This window comes from Stenella coeruleoalba (assembly GCF_951394435.1).
Source record: "Stenella coeruleoalba genome assembly, chromosome: 2".
In the NCBI taxonomy this organism is placed as follows: Eukaryota; Metazoa; Chordata; class Mammalia; order Artiodactyla; family Delphinidae; genus Stenella; species Stenella coeruleoalba.
In genome coordinates, this window is record NC_137147.1 from 131,661,850 (window position 1) to 131,681,749 (window position 19,900).

The 19,900-nt window shown below is 33.8% G+C and overlaps 1 protein-coding gene across 5 annotated transcripts in view; it reads right to left on the reverse strand.

The window, feature by feature from the left end:
- SCAPER (S-phase cyclin A associated protein in the ER) overlaps positions 1–19,900 on the reverse strand; it is a 495,741-nt gene that overhangs the window by 278,554 nt on the left and 197,287 nt on the right. For all 5 annotated transcript variants that reach the window (XM_079912990.1, XM_079912987.1, XM_079912988.1 and 2 more), the window contains 2 exons: positions 19,554–19,706; positions 18,654–18,761 (listed from right to left, as the gene is read on the reverse strand). In XM_079912990.1, the coding sequence (XP_079769116.1) occupies positions 18,654–18,761; positions 19,554–19,706 (261 nt within the window). The remainder of the gene's footprint in view (positions 1–18,653; positions 18,762–19,553; positions 19,707–19,900) is intronic.

A 19,900-nucleotide genomic window follows, 5' to 3' on the forward strand; every position in this document is an offset into this window, starting at 1 on the left:
GTAAATTGATACAGCCACTATGGAGAACAGTATGGAGGTTCCTTAAAAAACTACAAATAGAATTACCATATGATCCAGCAATCCCACTACTGGGCATATACCCAGAGAAAACCATAATTCAAAAAGATACATGCACCCCAATGTTCACTGCAGCACTATTTACAATAGTCAGGTCATGGAAGCAACCTAAATGCCCATCGACAGATGAATGGATAAAGAAGATGTGGTACATATATACAATGAATTATTACTCAGCCATAAAAAGGAACGAAATTGGGTAATTTGTTGAGACGTGGATGGATCTAGAGACTGTCATACAGAGTGAAGTAAATCAGAAAGAGAAAAACAAATATCGTATATTAACGCATATATGTGGAACCTAGAAAAATGGTACAGATGAACTGGTTTGCAGGGCAGAAATTGAGACACAGATGTAGAGAACAAACATATGGACAACAAGCTGGGAAAGCGGTGGGGTGGGGATGGTGGTGTGCTGAATTGGGCGATTGGGATTGACATGTATACACTGATGTGTATAAAACTGATGACTAATAAGAACCTGCTGTACAAAAAAAAATTAGTTATATAAATATGCAGGTGTAGATCCATTTATCTATTCTGTTCCACTTGTCTTTTTCCAATCTAGATACTAATACTACACCACTCTGATTGCTATAACTTTTATAATAAGCCGTATAATCAGGTAGCATAAAATCTCCAACTTTGTTCTTTTTCCAAAGTTGTTTTTGTTATGAATCAGCTTGTAAATTGTATTCTGTTCCACTTGTCTATTTTCCAATCTAGATACTAATACTACACCATCTTGATTGATATAACTTTTATAATAAGCCTTATAATCAGGTAGCATAACATCTCCAACTTTGTTCTTCTTTTTCCAAAGTGGTTTGGTTATGAATCATTTTGTAAATTTTTATAAGAAAGTGGAGAAGAAGTACTGAGATCTTCCTGAATGGAACACTTGTAGGATAGAGCCTGACGATTTGTCCAAGGTGTTCTCATTTAAGTATTATTTCCTAAGCTCTGCATTTATCTAAAAGAGAGATAATGTAGGAAAAAATGTTAAAAAAGCATATATATATAATATGTATAAAAATTCTCAATTGGGCTTTCCTGGTGGCGCAGTGGTTGAGAGTCTGTCTGCCGATGCAGGGGACACGGGATCGTGCCCCGGTCCGGGAGGATCCCACATGCCGCGGAGCGGCTGGGCCTGTGAGCCATGGCCGCTGAGCCTGCGTGTCCGGAGCCTGTGCTCCGCAACGGGAGAGGCCACAACAGTGAGAGGCCTGCGTACCGCAAAAAAGAAAAGAAAAAAAATCTCAATTAAAAAGGGCTACCCTTTTAATACGTCTGATGAACTTAATGTGATTGAGAGACACCGATATTGCTGTTTGTTATCTTGTGTGCAAGACCTATTAGATGTGTGAAAATACCGATCCCTTGGAAAAGAAGTCTGTGTTAATATAATTGTACATTCTATGTTGTCATATGTAGCATATCACGTAGACAACTGTCTGGCTGTACTTGGAAGATTTTTTGAAATCTGATTGCTACTCAATGATTTTCTGTTTTAAAGAGTGTGAAACAGATCACATATGCAAGTAATAAGACCAAAAATCTTAAGACCAATGTATACAATTAAACCACATAGCTTATATTCTTAAAAAATAAAATAAAATTCAGGATTCAATCCTTGCAGTGCAGCTTATATATAAATAAGTGTGTAAGATTCATATATTCATATGTAAAGAGCTGAAAATTAGATCAAAATGCTAATAGTAGGCAAACTATATTTTTCTCAAATTTTCCACAATTGACATATATTTAAATTTTAAATATTGTGAAATTAATGGTAATAAGGAAATGTAAGGAAAAGGCAAGCTATTTAAAGAAAAGAGGATTTGTTTGTATTAGGTTAAGTTGCTATAGGCTCATTTGTGCTGCAGAAGAATAAGTATAACTACATAAAAATACACTCATCTTTTTGTATCTATCCACAATCCTAATTATTATGGCACAGGCACAAGGAAAAGCAAAGTATACTCTTTGAGACACAGTATCTATGACTCATTTCCAAAATATGAATCAATCAGGACCAAAATCATCCAAAGACCCCTGGATCTCCTTCTTTCCTATAAAAATTTAAAAAATACAGCTCCTACCCTGGAATCCTGCTCAGTGCAAGTACTAATCTGCTACTAACAAGTCAGAAATGAGTCTTCATTGGCCATTCTCAGTATTTGACACTGTTAATTCTAAATATCCATTAAGAGGGGAGACTGTTTTTCCTTAGGAATAGAAAAGCAAATCAATGCAGTGGAAACAGCACTGAACTGTGAGTCAAGATAGCTATACCAGGATAAATTCTACAGCTCATGGCTAAGTGACTTCTCTGGGCCTCAGTTTCCTCAGTAGGAAAAAAAGAAAAGGGATTAGACAGTAAATTGCAAAGTCCCCCATTTTCTAACATTCTGGAAATGAATGTATCAAGCCCCAAAGCTAATTGATGATGGCTAACTGTGTACACACATACACACACACAAATTTAAGTCTAGTTTTAAAGTCACAGTTGTGACTTTTTATATAAAAACAACATTGCTGCAATAAGAAATACCAGTACAACATATAAGGAAACTAATACCTATACAGATGATCTCATCAAAGTTTATACCCTTCTTATTCTTTTAATTACCTTTTACGGCATACTAGACCAAACCCTGGCCTTTCTAACATAATTTACTATATTCAACGAAATAATTCATATTGAAGTTTATGACTTCGATATTCTATCAGACTCTTCCTAAAGGCTCTCATAGTTCTTTATTTTTTAAAAGAGACAGGAAAAAATTAAGCCATAGATAGGTTCATGATCTTTGGGAAAGAATGTCAAAGTTCTAAAAATAGTTGATTAGAAGGAAAATATAAATGACACAATATAGGATTTTATTAAACTATAATTATTATAGCTCTCTCAAGGGTTACCACACAATAAATACATTTCATAAAATGTGCTACATCAAAGAAAATAATTTGCTTCCCATTATTTAAAAATATTATAATACAGAACTGAGAATTTTTAAGGATGTTATTCTTCCTTGATCAAAAAGCATTTAAATATGTCTTCTATGAATAAAAAGGACCAGAATTTCATTACAGTAATACAAATGTATTTTTACTTGAAAATCAAACGTCATGTTCAAGAGGCATATTTCTCTAGAGCCAAAAGTTTACTTTCAAGAGCAGGGTGGATGCCAAGTTACTAATCTAAATAGATGAGAAATTAATGCAAGGGTTTTCACATTTTGTTTGGAAAACAACATTTTTCTCTCAACCTCATCCTTTACTTTCTCAACTTTGTAATCTAAAATCCAATGATATTAATCAATTCCAGAACTAAATAATGTTTTCTCTTAAATTCTTAAAAATATTATGAGGCATTCTGCTCTTTGAAGCCTGCCTGGCACAACAACAAGTAAGATAAATAGGAGGCATTTTACAATATTTCCTCACTGTCTTCTACAAAACTGGGAAAGGGTGAAGGCCTGGAGGGTTGGAACTTGTTTTTCTTGTTTCTCTGGATGACGATGGTAAGAAAAGTGAGGGGTGAAGAAGAGGTGGAAGAGTGGAGAGATGAAGGTGTTTGGGAAGGGAAAAAGAAGGAAAATCAGGAGAAAAAGAGGAAGAAGCAGATGAAAGAAGGGAAGAAATAAAGAAATACTCAACCACAAACAACATGGCATTTTTAGACAGTACTTTACCACATATTTTGAATACCAACCTCAGAGACATAGTATATTGAAAATAATAACAGGTTAGCTCATTAACATTTAACTTATTAACATTTAATTCAATACTAAGTGTCAAGGGCTTATGCTAACAGCTTAAGTTAAAGAGTCAGAGTTTTACTCAGAATAAGACCAAAAGAATCTAAACTATTATTTTGACTGATATCACTCTTCCATAAAACTATTCCAGCAGATTATCCCCCAGAAAGATTTCACAGGAAAGCTGATTTGTAATTACTGATTGTTTGGATGGCATTAGCCATATCTACAGATTATTATCATCCAGGCACTATTCAGAAGTGAAAGCACCATATACAAAAACTAGTTCATTTATATTCAAATGAGTGTTTAGAGATTCATGAAACTATGAAATTTATCAGAGATAGCATAAAATTAAGAGATAGGCTCAAGTGACATTATTTATCTGTATTTCCCTGGTCCCTGGACTAGTGCAGAGTGCACAAGCAGGTGCTGAAGAAATGCTTAAAAAAAAGTTTGAGAGTTCCATTATATTTAAATAAAATTTTAAATTTAGTCAAACAGTAAATTTAAGATAATCTGAAATGTAATGCCTTTTATCAAAATAATGCCCTTTGTGACAGCAGCATTTTGAAAAATTAAACACATGTGACAATGACAATTTTTAAAACTCGATAGGCTATTTTAATTATACAAAAGATTCAACTCTGCCAAGGTCCCTGTCTACAGGTATAGGATACACTTATGTTCTTATCTACTACAATCTATGTATTATATTGTTTGAAGTGACCGATGAGAAAAATGAAGCTAATGAAATACTGTGAAACAGACACCATGTAAAAGAGAAACGGCCATCTTCTGATAGAATGATAGTCCACCATCTGTCCCCCTGCCACTCAGTGACAATTACAAATACTCCATCAGTTTTCTGATTGGTGGAGATGATAAATGAGGTAAAGACTTCTTTTTCAGATACTGATATTCCTTTCTGATCTAATCTGAGGTTTAACAGATGATTCAAAGAAAAGCCCAGAGTTCAACAAGCTTATAATTTATCATGCTGTGAAGATGGAAAGAGGTCTGAGCTCAATACTACAACAGGGAATGGTTCAGTAGTATTGAACCACGGCTTATAATGAAAAATATCTTTGCAGAATTCTCAGATTTAAAATATAGCAACTTAGATTAGTATCAGACTTCATCCTCAGAAATCGTTTCAATAATATCCCAGTAACAATATTACCACAGATCACAAATAACATCACGCTTTCAATACAGAATCAAAGAGACAATAATGCTCATAGACAGAGCTGGAACTCCCCAGTTGTGAGTGGCTTTCACAAGCCCTGGGTGACAAGGGCTTGAGAGAGTTAGCAGCTTCACATCATAGTCAACAGTACCAGAATAAACATTCCCTTTAAGTCTATTGACCTTTAAATGTTTAAGAAAAGGATGCATGCAAAAAAATAAATACATAGGTTAAAAGTAAAAGGATAAAAAAGGATATACCACTCTAACACTAGATAAAAGAAAGCCGGAGTGGTTATGTTAATATTAGACAACATAGCGAAGAATATTATTAGGAATAAAGAAGGTCATTTGACAATAAAAAGGGGTCAATTTAGTCAAGAGGACATAACAATGATTAGCATTTATGAATCTAATAACAAGGCTTTGAACAACATGAAGCAAAAACTGGTTGAACTGCCAAAAGAAATAGAAAAATTAACAGTTAAAATAAAAGATTTCCATATCCCTCTCTCAAAAATTGATAGAACAAAAGTAGGCAGAAAACCAGCAAGGATATAGCAGATGATGAAACTTTTTGAGGTGACAATTATGTTCACTATCTTGATCTTGGTGATGGTTTCCTGGGTGTATGACTATGACAAAATTTATTAAATCATAAACTTTAAAGTAAGTGCAGTTTAATGTATAACATTTATACCTCAAAGTGCTTTAAAAACAGCAGGAAATTCCCAATTTGTATGAATCTAGGCACTATAATACTGAGTGGAAAAGAGCTAAGTTCAAAAAGATCACATACAGCATGGTAACTTTTTATAGAGCAGAAAACAACTAAAATAAAAGTATATTTTTTAGTTAACAGATCTAGATGCAAAAATAAAACTATGAAGGGAAGAGGAGGAAAGAGGAAGAATATAAAAGTACATATCAAAAACCTAACCAAAACTAGGTTTGCCATAACAATACAAAAAAAAAAATTCTAGGAGAGAGGCATTAAATAAGAAAGAGGAATGTTTCATGTTCTTAAAAGGTATAATTCATCAGTAAGATGAAAAATGTGTAAATAGTTATGACCACGATAATTAAACTTTGTGATATATATATTGCAAAAACTGACTTTAAGAATACAAGGAGGCAAGAATAAATAATAATAGCATATTGGTAGTCTTCATTTTTGAGAAAAGGATATTAATGAGCATAAAAATAGGTGTAAAAAAGTAAGAATATTCACATAACAATGAACAAATTTGATCTAACATATACTATACATACCCAAAGAGAAAAAAACATATTCTTCTTAAAATTTTACAATGTATGAAGCTATAAAGAAAATCATTAAATTTCCCAAAGTAGAACCTATATAAGGCATAACCTATGACCATAATGAAATAAAAATTGAAATTAAAAACAAAGAATAGTGCTCATTTTGGCATTACATATTTTAAATTAAAGCAATGCACAGAAGATTAGCCTGGCTCCTATGCAAAATATCTGACAGTCAAATCCATGAATCATTTCACACTTTTAAATACACACAAACACTCATATTCATAAAATAAAGCAAAAGGCATTGCCACCACTCTAATCTATAACCTTGGAACTACCTCTTTGTTTAAAAGAAAATAAAAACTGAAATACAAAATACTTGTAAAACCCACTAATTATTGAGAAACAAGCCAGCAAGAAATGCTTAAGACTTAAATGAAGAAAACTATACACTTTACTGAATGACACATACATACAAATACAATATATGAGTAGACAAACATGTGGCTGGATGGAAAGAAAGAATATTTAAAAGATGTCCACACTTACCTCAATGCAGTCTCAATCAAAACACAAACAGGATTTTCTTAGCTTACAAGTTAATTGCAAAGGTTATGTAGAAACTGAAAAGCAGAGGAATAGCTAAGGAAATTTTGAAAAAGAATAAAGAAGAACAAACTGACCCTATGAGGAGTAGAAGCAAGAAGACAGCAAATGACATCTACTCAATTTTTGGAGAAAATAAATGTAAAATTGCAAATGTCTACCCAGTGAAAATATCTTTCATAAACAAAAGCACATACAAACAAACAAAATTTCCTACTGGGAGATTCTTACTAACCTGAGTAGTAGGCACAAAGACAGTTGTTCTATTATTATTCTACAAACAGTATATATACATCTTATGTACTCTTCTGTTACATAATGAATTTCACCAAAATATTTTAAAGTAGAAAAAGATACACCATGCATATATTAAATAAATGAAATCTAGTATATGTATACTACTGTCAAACAAAATAAGACTTCAAGAAAATTCTTCAGAGGTAGAAAAAAAAGCCAATTTATTTTGTGAATCTGTTATGAACTTGATGTTAAAACCAGAAAGCACCTGCAGATAAAAAGGAAAACTATTCACCTATAGCATTACTCATGCTACAGAGCCATTTCATATAGTAAAAGGCTGAATACATTGAAAGATATACAATTGTAAACTTGTATGCTCTTAGTAACGTAGCCTCAAAATATATGAAGCAAAAATGGCTGGAACAAGAAAAAATAAATTTATGATCATAGTGAGAGACTTTAATCTCCTCAATCAGTAATTGAAAGTAGACAAAACTCAATATAGATATAGAATATTGTAATATCATTACTAATATGCTTGATAGAATAGGTAACTAGAAAATACAATTTCTCTTCAGGCACAGAACATTTACAAAATCTTACCCTGTGCTATGCTACTTCAGATTTCAAAGGATTTCAAAGACTACATTCTCTGATCTTACTGTAATTAATGTAGAAATCAACAGACAAAACTCTTATGTTTGGAAATTTCAAGTCAATGTTCTAAACAACCAATGGATAAAAGAAAAAATTCTGAAGGAAATTAGAAAATATTTAGAAGTGAGTAATAATGAAAATATATTGTATCAAAAAAGGCCTTAGAGATTAATATCTTTAGGAAAAAAGGCTAAAAATTAATGAGCAAAGCATTCACCTTAAGGAGTTAGAAAAAGACTGGCAAAAATAAACTCAGAGAAAGAAGTAAAAAGGAAATAATAAAACCAAGAAATGACATTTACTGAGTAAAAAACAAAGAAGCGATAGGATCAACAAAACTAAAAACCAAATCTTTAGAAATACTAATAAAATAGACAAACTCATGACAAGAAAGATCAAGAAAAAAAATATAGGCACAGGACTTCCCTGGTAGTCTAGTGGCTAAGACTCCACGCTCCCAATGCAGGGGGCCTGGGTTCAATCCCTGTTCAGGGAACTAGATCCCACATGCCACAACTAAAAGATCCCGCCTGTCGCAACTAAAAGATCCTGCCTGTCACAACTAAAACGATCCCGCATACTCATGCCGCAACTAAGACCCAATGCAGCCAAATAAATAAATAAATAAATATTTTAAAAAAAATATAGGCACAAATTTTAAATGTTAGAAATGAAAAAGGAGACACAGTTAAAGATTCCTTTAAAAATCACAAAGAATACTATCAAAAATGTTTTGCCAAGACAATTGAAAACTTAAGAAAACATATAATTTCCTAGTAAATGAAAATTTACCAAAATAGATGTAGTAAATCATAGAAAATCAAAATACACTCAAATAAATAATTGCTAATTTAGAATCTGACCTACTCATTAGGATAGCTACTACCAAAAAAACATAAAATAACAATGTTGGCAAGGATGTGGAGAAATTGGTACCCTTGAGCAGTTTATGGGAAAGTAAAACTGTACAGCTACTGTGAAAAAAAGTTTAGTGTCCTCAAAAAATTAAAAACACAATCACAGTACGATCCAGAAATCTACTTCTGGGTATACATACAAATAATTGAAAGCAAGCATTCAAACAGATATTTGTACATGTCCATAGCAGCATTATTTGCCGTAGCCAAATGGTGGAAGCAAATCAAGTGTCTATCAACACATAAATGGATAAACAAGATGTGGTATATACATACAATGGAATATTACTCTGCCCTAAAAAGGAAGGAAATTCTGACATATGCTACAACATGGTTGAATCTTACGCTGAGTGAAATAAGCCAGTCACAAAAAAACAAATACTATAGGATTCCATTTGTGTGAGGTGTGTGTGGTAATCAAATCCTGAGACAGAAGGAATGGTGATTGCCAAGGCCTGGGGGGAGGGAGAATGGGGAGTTATTGTTTAAAGGGTAAAGAGTTTCAGTTTTGCACAATGAAAAGATTTCTGTGGCTGGATGTTGGTGATGGCATACAACGTGAATGTACTTAATGCCACTGAACTGTACACTTAAAAATGGATAGGATGATAAATTTTAACTCGTGTATTTTACCACAAATAAAAAACAGAAAATAATTTTTCAGAAAAAACATATACTAAGAACATATAATTTTATAGACACGTTAAACAAAACCTTCAAAGAAAAGATTATTTCTATTTTATGCAACCTATCCCAGGAGTTTAAAAAGAAAGGAAAAACTTGTTAGCTTATATTATGAAGCTAATATAATCTTGAGAAAGGAAAATTAGGAAAATCTAACTAAAATATTTGCAAAACAAATTCAACTACATATCTTTTTATTTTTTTCGGTATGCGGGCCGCTCACTGCTGTGGCCTCTCCCCCCTCAACTACATATCTTTAAATCAAGACCAAATAAGTTTAATAACAGAAAAGTCATTAATGTAATATATCACATTAAAAAAATTAAGGGAGGGCTTCCCTGGTGGCGCAGTGGTTGAGAGTCCGCCTGCCGAGGCAGGGGACATGGGTTCGTGCCCCGGTCCGGGAAGATCCCACATGCCGCGGAGCGGCTGGGCCCGTGAGCCATGGCCGCTGGGCTTGCGCGTCCGGAGCCTGTGCTCCGCAACGGGAGAGGCCACAACAGTGAGAAGCCCGTGTACTGCAAAAAAAACAAAAAAAATAATAAAAAAATAAATTAATTAATTAAGGGAGGGAATTCCCTGATGGTCCAGTGGTTAAGACTCCACGCTTTCACTGCCGAGGGCCCGGGTTTGATCTCTGGTGGGCGACCTAAGATCCCACAAGGCGTGCAGTGTGGCCAAAAAAATAAATAAATAAAATAAAATATAGGAAAAAGTGACCTTTCCATAAGATCCAGAAAAAAATTTCAATAAAAATACCTACTTATTTTTTTAAGACCTTACAAAACTAGGGAACTTCCTTACCTTGATGAGAGCCATTTATAAAAACTTGTAAATTGTTAAAACTCCAAATCAGAAAATAAACAGGGTAAAAAAAGTCTTAATTTCATTCAGCTTAAAATGCCAAGTTACTGAACTAGTTACCAGCATAAATCTAAGGTCACTCTGTACCCCAAATCCTATAGCATGGTTAACACAGATGAAACCCTGGCAAGAGTCAATTGTACATGCTTTAATTCACTTGTTCTACAATGCCAAAAAGCTAAAAAGCCAACTTGAAATTAAGAATACATGCACCTATCTGAGCAAATCTCATCAAAGTGGTCAAAATGGAATCTAGTATTTTGTCTTTTATAATGGCATCAAAGGATATTGCAACAATTTAAAAGAATAAAGAACTAAGGATGTAACAAGCCAAAATACCCAACTTCACCATAATGGTCTTTTATGGTTGCAGATGCATTCATTTATCTAATTTTAACCTTGAATCAAGAAAAAGCAAAAAAGGGGCACAGAAGACTCTGGAGCAACAGGGACACATCTCCATTGTTCTATTTCTTTTTTAATTTTTTAAAATGCTTTTGCTTTTATCAAAGTTACCCATACACATAATTTACACAGTCAATAGTTCAAGGAAAGTAGTTTCCTACTGGTTCCCCCACTTCTTTCCTCAATCCAGAGGCAATGATTTTAGCTGGTTATTTTATAATTTTTTCTCTATACTCCTTAATATATTTTGTGTTGCTACTTCTTCAGTTTTCAATTTTAGGAGTATCTATTGACTTTTCATTGTGAAACATAAGGACTTAAGCTCTACTCCTGGAACCCGGTCCTCCCACCCACACTTTGTATCTCATGTATTCCCCTATCCTTCCAAATGTAAAGAAAATAAAGAAGTGTTATCACCTAATTATCCAGGTGACAGGAATATGGGGTTTACTACATTACTTTCTTCTTTTTTTGGTGTAAAATTTTAATATTTAAAAAGAAAATTCAGCAACACTAGTGAAATATGGGAGAAAAAGTAATATATTTTATCTTTGCATCAAGTAATATATATAAATTATCTAGAAGGAATGAAATATTAAATTTACATGACTGAAATTTTCACATAATATAATAATATATATATCTAAAACTTTTTCACTTTATAAAAATTTCTTCAATGTAATTTTAAACTAGGCCACTTTATTTTTATTTTATATTGGAGTATAGTTGATTAACAGTGTTGTGTTAATTTCAGGTGTACAGCAAAGTGATTCAGTTATACATACACATGTATCTATTCTTTTAAAAATTCTTTATGCTAAGATACTTCATAATCTAAATAAAATTTTTTTGAGAGAGAGGACCAAACTACGGGACTGTGACAATTTTGCTTTATAGCTTTGTGATTTTCCTAACACAACAGATGTGCCTACTCTGCCAACTGCAAGAGAAGCCAAAGTGACAGAATAATTATTACTAAAACTCAGTAAGTTTGATCAGAGATAGGTGTTCCCTGCTCCTCTATGAATATCTACTTTGGAACTAAAACACTGGCCACTGAATTTCAGATAAAGAACCTAATAAAGTCTTAATTAAAGTAAAAGCATTTATAATCACTTATTTATTAAGGAAAATTAGAAGAATTATCTAAATTAGGCATGTAAAATGCTAAATTTGTCATCTATCCTCATTAGGGCAGCAATGTTCCCTCTCATAAACTATCAATAAATCTTTCATTTCCTTTATCCCTCCCACATGAAATCGTCATACTATGGATTTTAAGATTATGCAGGCATAAAATTTCTATATAAAGAAATACATATTATAAAACTTTTACAGCATATTCAAGTAGAAGCAGCTTGAGCTGTATAAATTTGTCTCACTGTAACCCTGTTTCAGATCCTCCATCATCCAACTGAAAGACAGCAGCTGAGAAATGGTGATCACAGTTGCTCCGATCTTTTAACATCGCCCATGGACACAATAATTGACACTTAAGAGCCAGATGGGAAAGTATCAGCCTATACTCTGTGAATGTATAGAACTAGCCACGGTTCTAGTCATTCCTAGCTACCATGATCTGGATTAAGAGTTTAAGGAGTTTAAGAGTTGTCTTTTATAAAATAATAGCGTTTAGGTATGTAATTAACTTCTTAAAGGCAATGGATACCTGTTGCAAATAACTGCCAAAAACATATTATAGGGACCTCCCTGGTGGTGCAGTGGTTAGAAATCCACCTGCCAATGTAGGGAACACGGGCTCCAGCCATGGTCCAGGAAGATCCCACATGCTGCGCAGCAACTAAGCCCGTGTGCCACAACTACTGAGCCTGAGCTCTAGAACCAGCAAGCCACAACTACTGAGCCCATGTGTCACAACTACTGAAGCCCTCATGCCTAGAGCCCATGCTCCACAGAGAAGCCACCGCAATGAGAAGCCCACGCACCGCAACGAATAATAACGCCTGCTCACCGCAACTAGAGAAAGCCCGTGCGCAGCAACAGACCCAACACAGCCAAAAATGAATAAATAAATAAATAATTTATATTAAAAAAAGTACAACACTTAACATATCATCTAGAAAACTCCATTCTAAACCTCAAATAAGCAGATGCCAAAAGGAAAAACTAATCTTAATTAGTTTAAGTAAACTATGAAATTTAGGCAACCACCATGATGCAAAAGAAAAGTAGCATGTGTTACAGTATACATGCACCAAGGACTCATGCAGGAAAATATGGTTGAAATGGCTTTTCACATTTGTACAGCTTAACAGTATTTTGAGAGCTAAGAGTCACAGAATGAAATTTTATCCAAAACTAAATAGTTTAAGTTTCTAAACTGCAGTTATTTGTTACCTATTTAAAAATGCATTTTATAATAGAGCAACTGTTTAAAAGCAAAGATCAATGGAAGAAATACTGAGACAGTGATTAGCAGTGAAAGCACAACACGTAACATTAGAAGAAGCATGAGAAACAGGTATCACTGGAGCACTATTTCAAAATTATTAATGTGATTATCCATTTTACCTTCCTTAGCACATGGCCTTTGCCCATTTCAACCCAGCTAGACAGGTGATTAGAATTTGTTCCAAAATAAATGAAAGAAAAAAAGCACCTTATAATCAACTTTAGATATGCAGAACAGATATATGAAGCAAGAGAAGAGTTTTATAAGCCAAGTTAATATCCTGAGGTTTAATAAATTTATTTACTTTGCCCTTTAGCATGTCAATAATCAAGCTTGGAGGATTCCTATAGCATTTACTTCAAAGTATAGAGAAAGTTCCCTTTTGCAACCTTAAGGCTTAGTTACTTGGTTAGAATAAGGAGGAAAGAGAGGTTAAAGTAAATTTTACTTCTTTCTAGCCAAAAAAGTTTGGAGATGAAAGGAGGAAAAAAAAGTGTGTCCCAAGGGAGATAGGTGTGTTAGCTAAATCAGAGTAATGACAAAAGTATTATTTTGATTCTCAAAAGAAACTGTCTCTCTAGGTGTCCCTGGCACCAAATAGGGTATGGTCCATTAATACGGCCATGCTGTGTGGTTTAGCTTTCCCCAAATGCCCTTAGTTCTTATGTGATAGAAGCCAGTAGGATGCCAGGGGCCAGAATGGAGGTTATGGTAAAGTCTCAGAGATATGAAAACAGAGAGAACTGAGGGGTGGCCTGATCAGGAGGAGGTAAATAAATGGCTGATGCTCCACTGAAACACCGTCCAAGTGGAAAGAATAGATCAAGAGTTCACTAGCCACCCTTCCAGATCGGTGGCCCTAAGTAAACTAAGTGAACAGGTAAACAAGAAACCCACACTGGAAATCAGAAAAGACAAAGATACGATGTAGTACGATCCCAACTTTTCCTCCTAACATGGGGTTACGTATGCCATGCTCTTACTTTGATACGCAAAGATGCCATCTTAAGGAAATAAGCAAGAGGATGGGGACCAAGGATTGTTATAAAAGAGGCTGGGTACTAACTATGGAAACTAATTAAATTACCAGATCAAACTAAGGTTTAAAATAAACTGGTTGCCTACTTAAAATTTCTTCCTTAAAAAAAAAAATTTCTTCCTTGAACCAACGAAGAAGACTAAATCGGCTATAGATAGATAGCTACATATTCTCTGCAAATCCCAGGTACAATGCAAGTGAATTTACCACCATAAGAATTCCAAAAGTGAGAAGAAATATACACATTAACAATCAGCTATATGTGTGTGTGAATTATATACACACACAACTATAAAAATTTTCCCAGCCTATTAAACAGAAAATGAAGGCAATGGAAACTATGTCCTATAAGAAAGGGTAAGATGTTTTTACATCATTTCTCAAACTAACATAAAATGTACTTATTGAAGTATTGGGGGGAAATGAAGATCCATTCTAAATGAGTTCTAGTTTTTTAATTTGACTTGATTTTCTGTTGAAAGGCAAAGAAGATATTTTCCTAACATGATTATTAAAAGAGAGTAAATACTTGTACTTCTACAAACGTAATAACCAAGGTAAAAAGAAAATGAATCTATTAGGAATTACGGAGTTATCTATTATTTCTCAGACTGCCATCAATTCTGGGAGACATCTACTACCTCTTTTTTTTTTTTAAATTAATTAATTTATTTTTGGCTGCATTGGGTCTTCGTTGCTGTGCGCGGGCTTTCTGTAGTTGCGGTGAGCGGGGGCTACTCTCCCTTGTGCTGCGCGGGCTTCTCATTGCGGTGGCTTCTCTTGTTGAGGAGCACGGGCTCTAGGCGCGCGGGCTTCCGTAGTTGTGGCACAAGGGCTTCAGTAGTTGTGGCTTGCGAGCTCTAGAGCGCAGGCTCAGTAGTTGTGGCACACGGGCTTAGCTGCTCCGCAGCCGCAGGCAAGTGGGATCTACCCAGACCAGAGCTCGAACCCGTGTCCCCTGTATTGGCAGGTGGATTCTTAACCACTGCGCCATCAGGGAAGCCCTTTACTACTTCTTCCACATCAATGCCAGGCACACTCTAGCCAAAGAGATTGGCTTATATCCCATTAAATACAGTGATATCTTTATATTTTTACTAATTAAAATTTTCATTTTTTCCTTCAATCACCTAATTAGCATAATTTTCCAAGCAGAAATACTAATTTGGGATTTGTAAAATCACACTTGGTTGTGAAACATAATTTAGTGAAATATTCACTAAATTATAACTTAAGATTCTTCATAAAAGTTGTTTTCATACTTTCCATGAATTAAATGAAAATAAACTATTATTTTCTCTATATTTAAATAACATGGTTGACAAACAGGTATAATGTATATGCTTTTAGGGCCAAGAAGTCTCACAAACACAGAAATGGATAACTTAAAAAAATTTTTTTAAACCTTTTTAATTTCATTTTCTATATGGAATTAAATGTACTTTATGCAAGTCCTACAAAAATCACTATCAGCTTCCTCAGAGAGTGTGAAAACAGGATCACAAAAGAAATCAGAGTTTTAATTAAAACTAATACTTTACTATTTCTCTAGTAATGTGCTGAAAAATTAAATTTTGGAATGTATTTAAACTAGCACCAGTTTCTTTTGACCTTTAAAAATCACGTACTTTTATCGTTTGCATTCTAGGATGATGAAAGAGAAAAAAAACAAACATGTAACAGCTCTTTTTGTGAAGTCTCAAGAAACATAAGAAAAATTTCCTGGTCAAATTACAATAAAAACACAAAACATTAAACCTTTCTTGCTGGGCAGCTACCTATTATGTTTAACAGGCTTGAAACAAAATGTGTCAGAGATCAAGAGTAAGTTATCTGATATGTCAAGTGCATAAGGTCAAAGGTCCAATTTTATTAGGTCAGAGGTGGTATAAATAAAATCTTATATGTCAAAGAAGAAGGGTCACAGATAAAGTGTATATAATATAAAGGCATCACAGATGACAAGTAATAACTTTAAGTAGAACAAGTATGTTTACTATAGATACCTTTGCTGATTAAAAATGACGTGTGTGTGTAAATATAAAATTGCCTTTCTGTATTACACAACTACATCGCACACTTGTTTTCAGGAAAAATGGGCTATAACCAAGAATAACTACATGAATCGAGAACTTAAAGAAAATTTAATACTTTTATACTGAAACAGTACACAAAATGAATACATCAATCAAATCTCAAACCACAACAGCTAAACATCAAACTATGCTTTAGTAGCTAAAAAAGTTAGATAATATTACACATTTTTCTTCCGAAGTACATGAATTAAATATTCTTTCCTTCTCTACTTCTCTCGTTGAGATAAAAACACATAAAATTTAGATTCCAGTTTACATAATAGCAGTGCTCCACAAAAATTTAAAATATTTTTTTGTAAATTGAATAATATATTTAGTTTTTTTTATTAAGAGAACTTAGTTACAAACAATTTTTATAAGTGGAAGAATTTCCTTTATAATGGGAATAATTAAATTCTAATTAATGAAGCAATTGAGAATTTTTTTTCATAGTGGACACACATAAACTTGACTCTAGCTCTAAACAGTAAACTTAAGTAGAGAATGGGGATAATCACATGAATGATTCAAGTAAAAAAAAAAAAAAAATTCCATGTTACTCTCTCTTAAAATACCCATACGATTTGATTAAAAGGCAAAAAAATTATTTCAGGTAAACTAAATAGATGATTAGTTCCATTTTTTATTTCACCTTTATTAATGGTACCTAAAGCCATTCTGTATAACCTTTCAGTTCAACTCAACTAAATGAGTTCTTATTAAATACCATACTATGTGTCAAGCATTATGTCAAACAATGGCTATTAGAGAAATTAAACATTTAAAGACTTCCAATTTCAGCCACAGTGACTGGCTTATACTGGACTAATCTTCCAACTCCAAAAGTTGCACAAAATATACAAAACATCTATTTAAAGGCATTAAAGAACAGCCAACACAGCCAGAACTTGAGAGACCATGATCCCTAAAAGGAGGGAAGCACATGAGGCGAGCTCCACATTCACTCTGGATTTTTCCCTAAGGGCGTATGCCAATTTTTGGCATGAGAGAACAGTGCAAGGTGAAAGTGGCAGTCTTACTAAGCTGAGGAGACAGAATTTGGTTTAGAGCTGTCAAAATAGTTGGAACTTGAGGGGCAAAAATCCTTAAAAGGAGGAATCATAAAGAAGTGAGCCAAATTAACCATGTGCAATTTCCCCTCAAACACTGGTCATATCCAGAAACTTAGGAGAAAACAGCAGCTTTGTTCCTCCTACCTAGGTAAGATTTATTAAGAACCATCCACAGAATTACCCCTGCTTCCTGACAGCATCCATTCCAGAGCAAAGTCCCACGTCCTTGAACACTCCCCCCAACCTCCAGGTCACCTAGCAAAGATCCAAATCCTATAATAAGTCCTTTCTAACACATTATTGAGAAACTATAACTTCCCATAGTGTGCATTTTCCCTTCTTTTAACAAGTCAATAAACCTAATTTTATTCAACTGTAGATGCGTTCCTGATGGTCTTTGCCTGGAGAGCACTGACAAAAACCCAAGAAAAAGAATGAACTTCATATAAATATTAGGGATCAATCTCACAGACTTAAGGATGAGTGAAAGAAGCCAGGTACAAAAAGTACATACTGTATGATATCATTTATATGAAGTTCAAGAATAGGCAAGACTAACTGATTGTGCTAGTAGTCAGAGAACAGTTACCTTTTGGGGGCACGACTGAGATGGGGCATGAGGGAGCCTTCTGGGGTTCAAGAAATTATTTATGTGCTGATATGAGTGGAACAAATGTAAAAATTCATCAAGCTATATATACTTTAAATTTGTGTATTCTATTAATATATGCTCTACTTCAAAAAAGAGTTAAACACACATGTGCACATACACACAAGTACTGCCCTCAAAGAACCACAATAACCTTTCCTGGACATCTTAAAAGATGCTTGACAAACATGAATTTCTCATCTTTGGGTATGTTTAGAAATTTTCTATTAAAAATAGAACCCACAAATTCAGAGATTAGTAATGTCATACATATCTCAATAACAGTCGAGTGAAAAACATTTATAAAACTACTTATACAAATCTAAATTCCATGTAAATAGCAATTATAGGTAGATAAATAATGCCTTTCCAAAAATTTCTAAGTATTGTACTGATACAAAATTATCAATTTATATGATTTTTATATTGTTAACTGTTTTCCAAGAAACATAGAACATCACTAAATAAAATTATTTAAATTATTAATATTTTTAAATTATTAAAATACCATAAACCTTTTTTTGCACTGAAATTATATAAACAGTATTAAATTCTTATTTCTATGTTTCTTTTAATATATATACTAAGATAAGGACATTTGTATACTATATTGTAGTAGTTATTAAATATTAAATATAGTTTTAAATAATCACAGAAATACATATGAACATGGATTTCTTCATAATAGAAAAGAACATAGAAGGTACTCAATAAATGAACAAAATTAAAGCTTACCACTTCCTCATCTGAAAGTTCACGCCCTTGGATGCTGCTATTTTCTCTCACAGCTTGCTGGTGTTTTTTTCCTTTAATGTGGCTAAAAAGATACACCTCTGAAGAGATCTAAAAGCATAAAATCAAAGCAATGTAATGAACATATAATTATATCTTACTTTAAATATTACACATTCTATCCAGTATACTATATGCAAGTTGCGATCACTCTAGCATTTACATATTAGTTTTAAAAATATTTTCTTTAGAATACAATTCTGAGAATCCTCTAGAACAGGGGTGCCCAACCCCGGGTTCGCGGACCGTTACTGGACCTCTTAGGAACTGGGCCGCAGAGCAGGAAGTGAAAGGCAGCAGGTGACCGGCCAGCGAGCGAGCGGCTTCATCTGCCGATCCCTGTCGCTTCCGTTACCACCTGAACCATCCCCTCTCCCCCGTCCGTGGAAAAACTGTCTTCCACGAAATCTGGTCCCTGATGCCAAAAAGGTTGGGGACCTCTGATCCAGAAGACACATGGTCAAAAAGGCATGTCATCAAAGTCAACCTTAACAGAGTATCATTTCTTCTAAGTATCAAGGTTCAAGTTTCAGCACTGAAAATGTTCCTTTTCTTCTGTGGTCATAATACCCAAAAATATTGACTTGGGCTATCATTAAGCAGGTATACATCCATTTTAGCAGCAACTGCATGCTTTGGTTCTTTGCACTGCTACTCCTAACTGCTGATACTATTTTTGTACTACTTACTTACTTTGCATAAAAATCGTGAAAGAAATCCATGGTAGTCAGCAGATGCCTTAGTATGACTTTTAAAAGAGTGGGAGAATATATTTCCATAGTTTAATAAACTTTAGTAAATAAATTATAACGTATCATAACAATACTGATACTGACAACCTACCGGGACATTGCAGAGAGAACACTGCTTCTTTCTTTCATAAGGGGTCAATTTGGGGGCATAATCAGTATTTGCATGTCGTCCACTGCTTAACTCAGCAGCTTTTTCTTTTCTTTGCTCAATCTGCTCCATGTGCCTTCTAATGCTTTCATCATGCTGTAAATGAAGTCGAAGTGTGAGAATACAGAAATTTATTCAAGTTATACTGAGAACTTGAAGAAGTAATATTTCCATTAAACTTTCTAATATAACAAAATGTCTTAATTCAGTATTAACTTGGACACTGAGGACAAGAATCTATATAAAGCCCTTTAATATCTCCTACATGCACAGTAACATTTCCTAAAGTG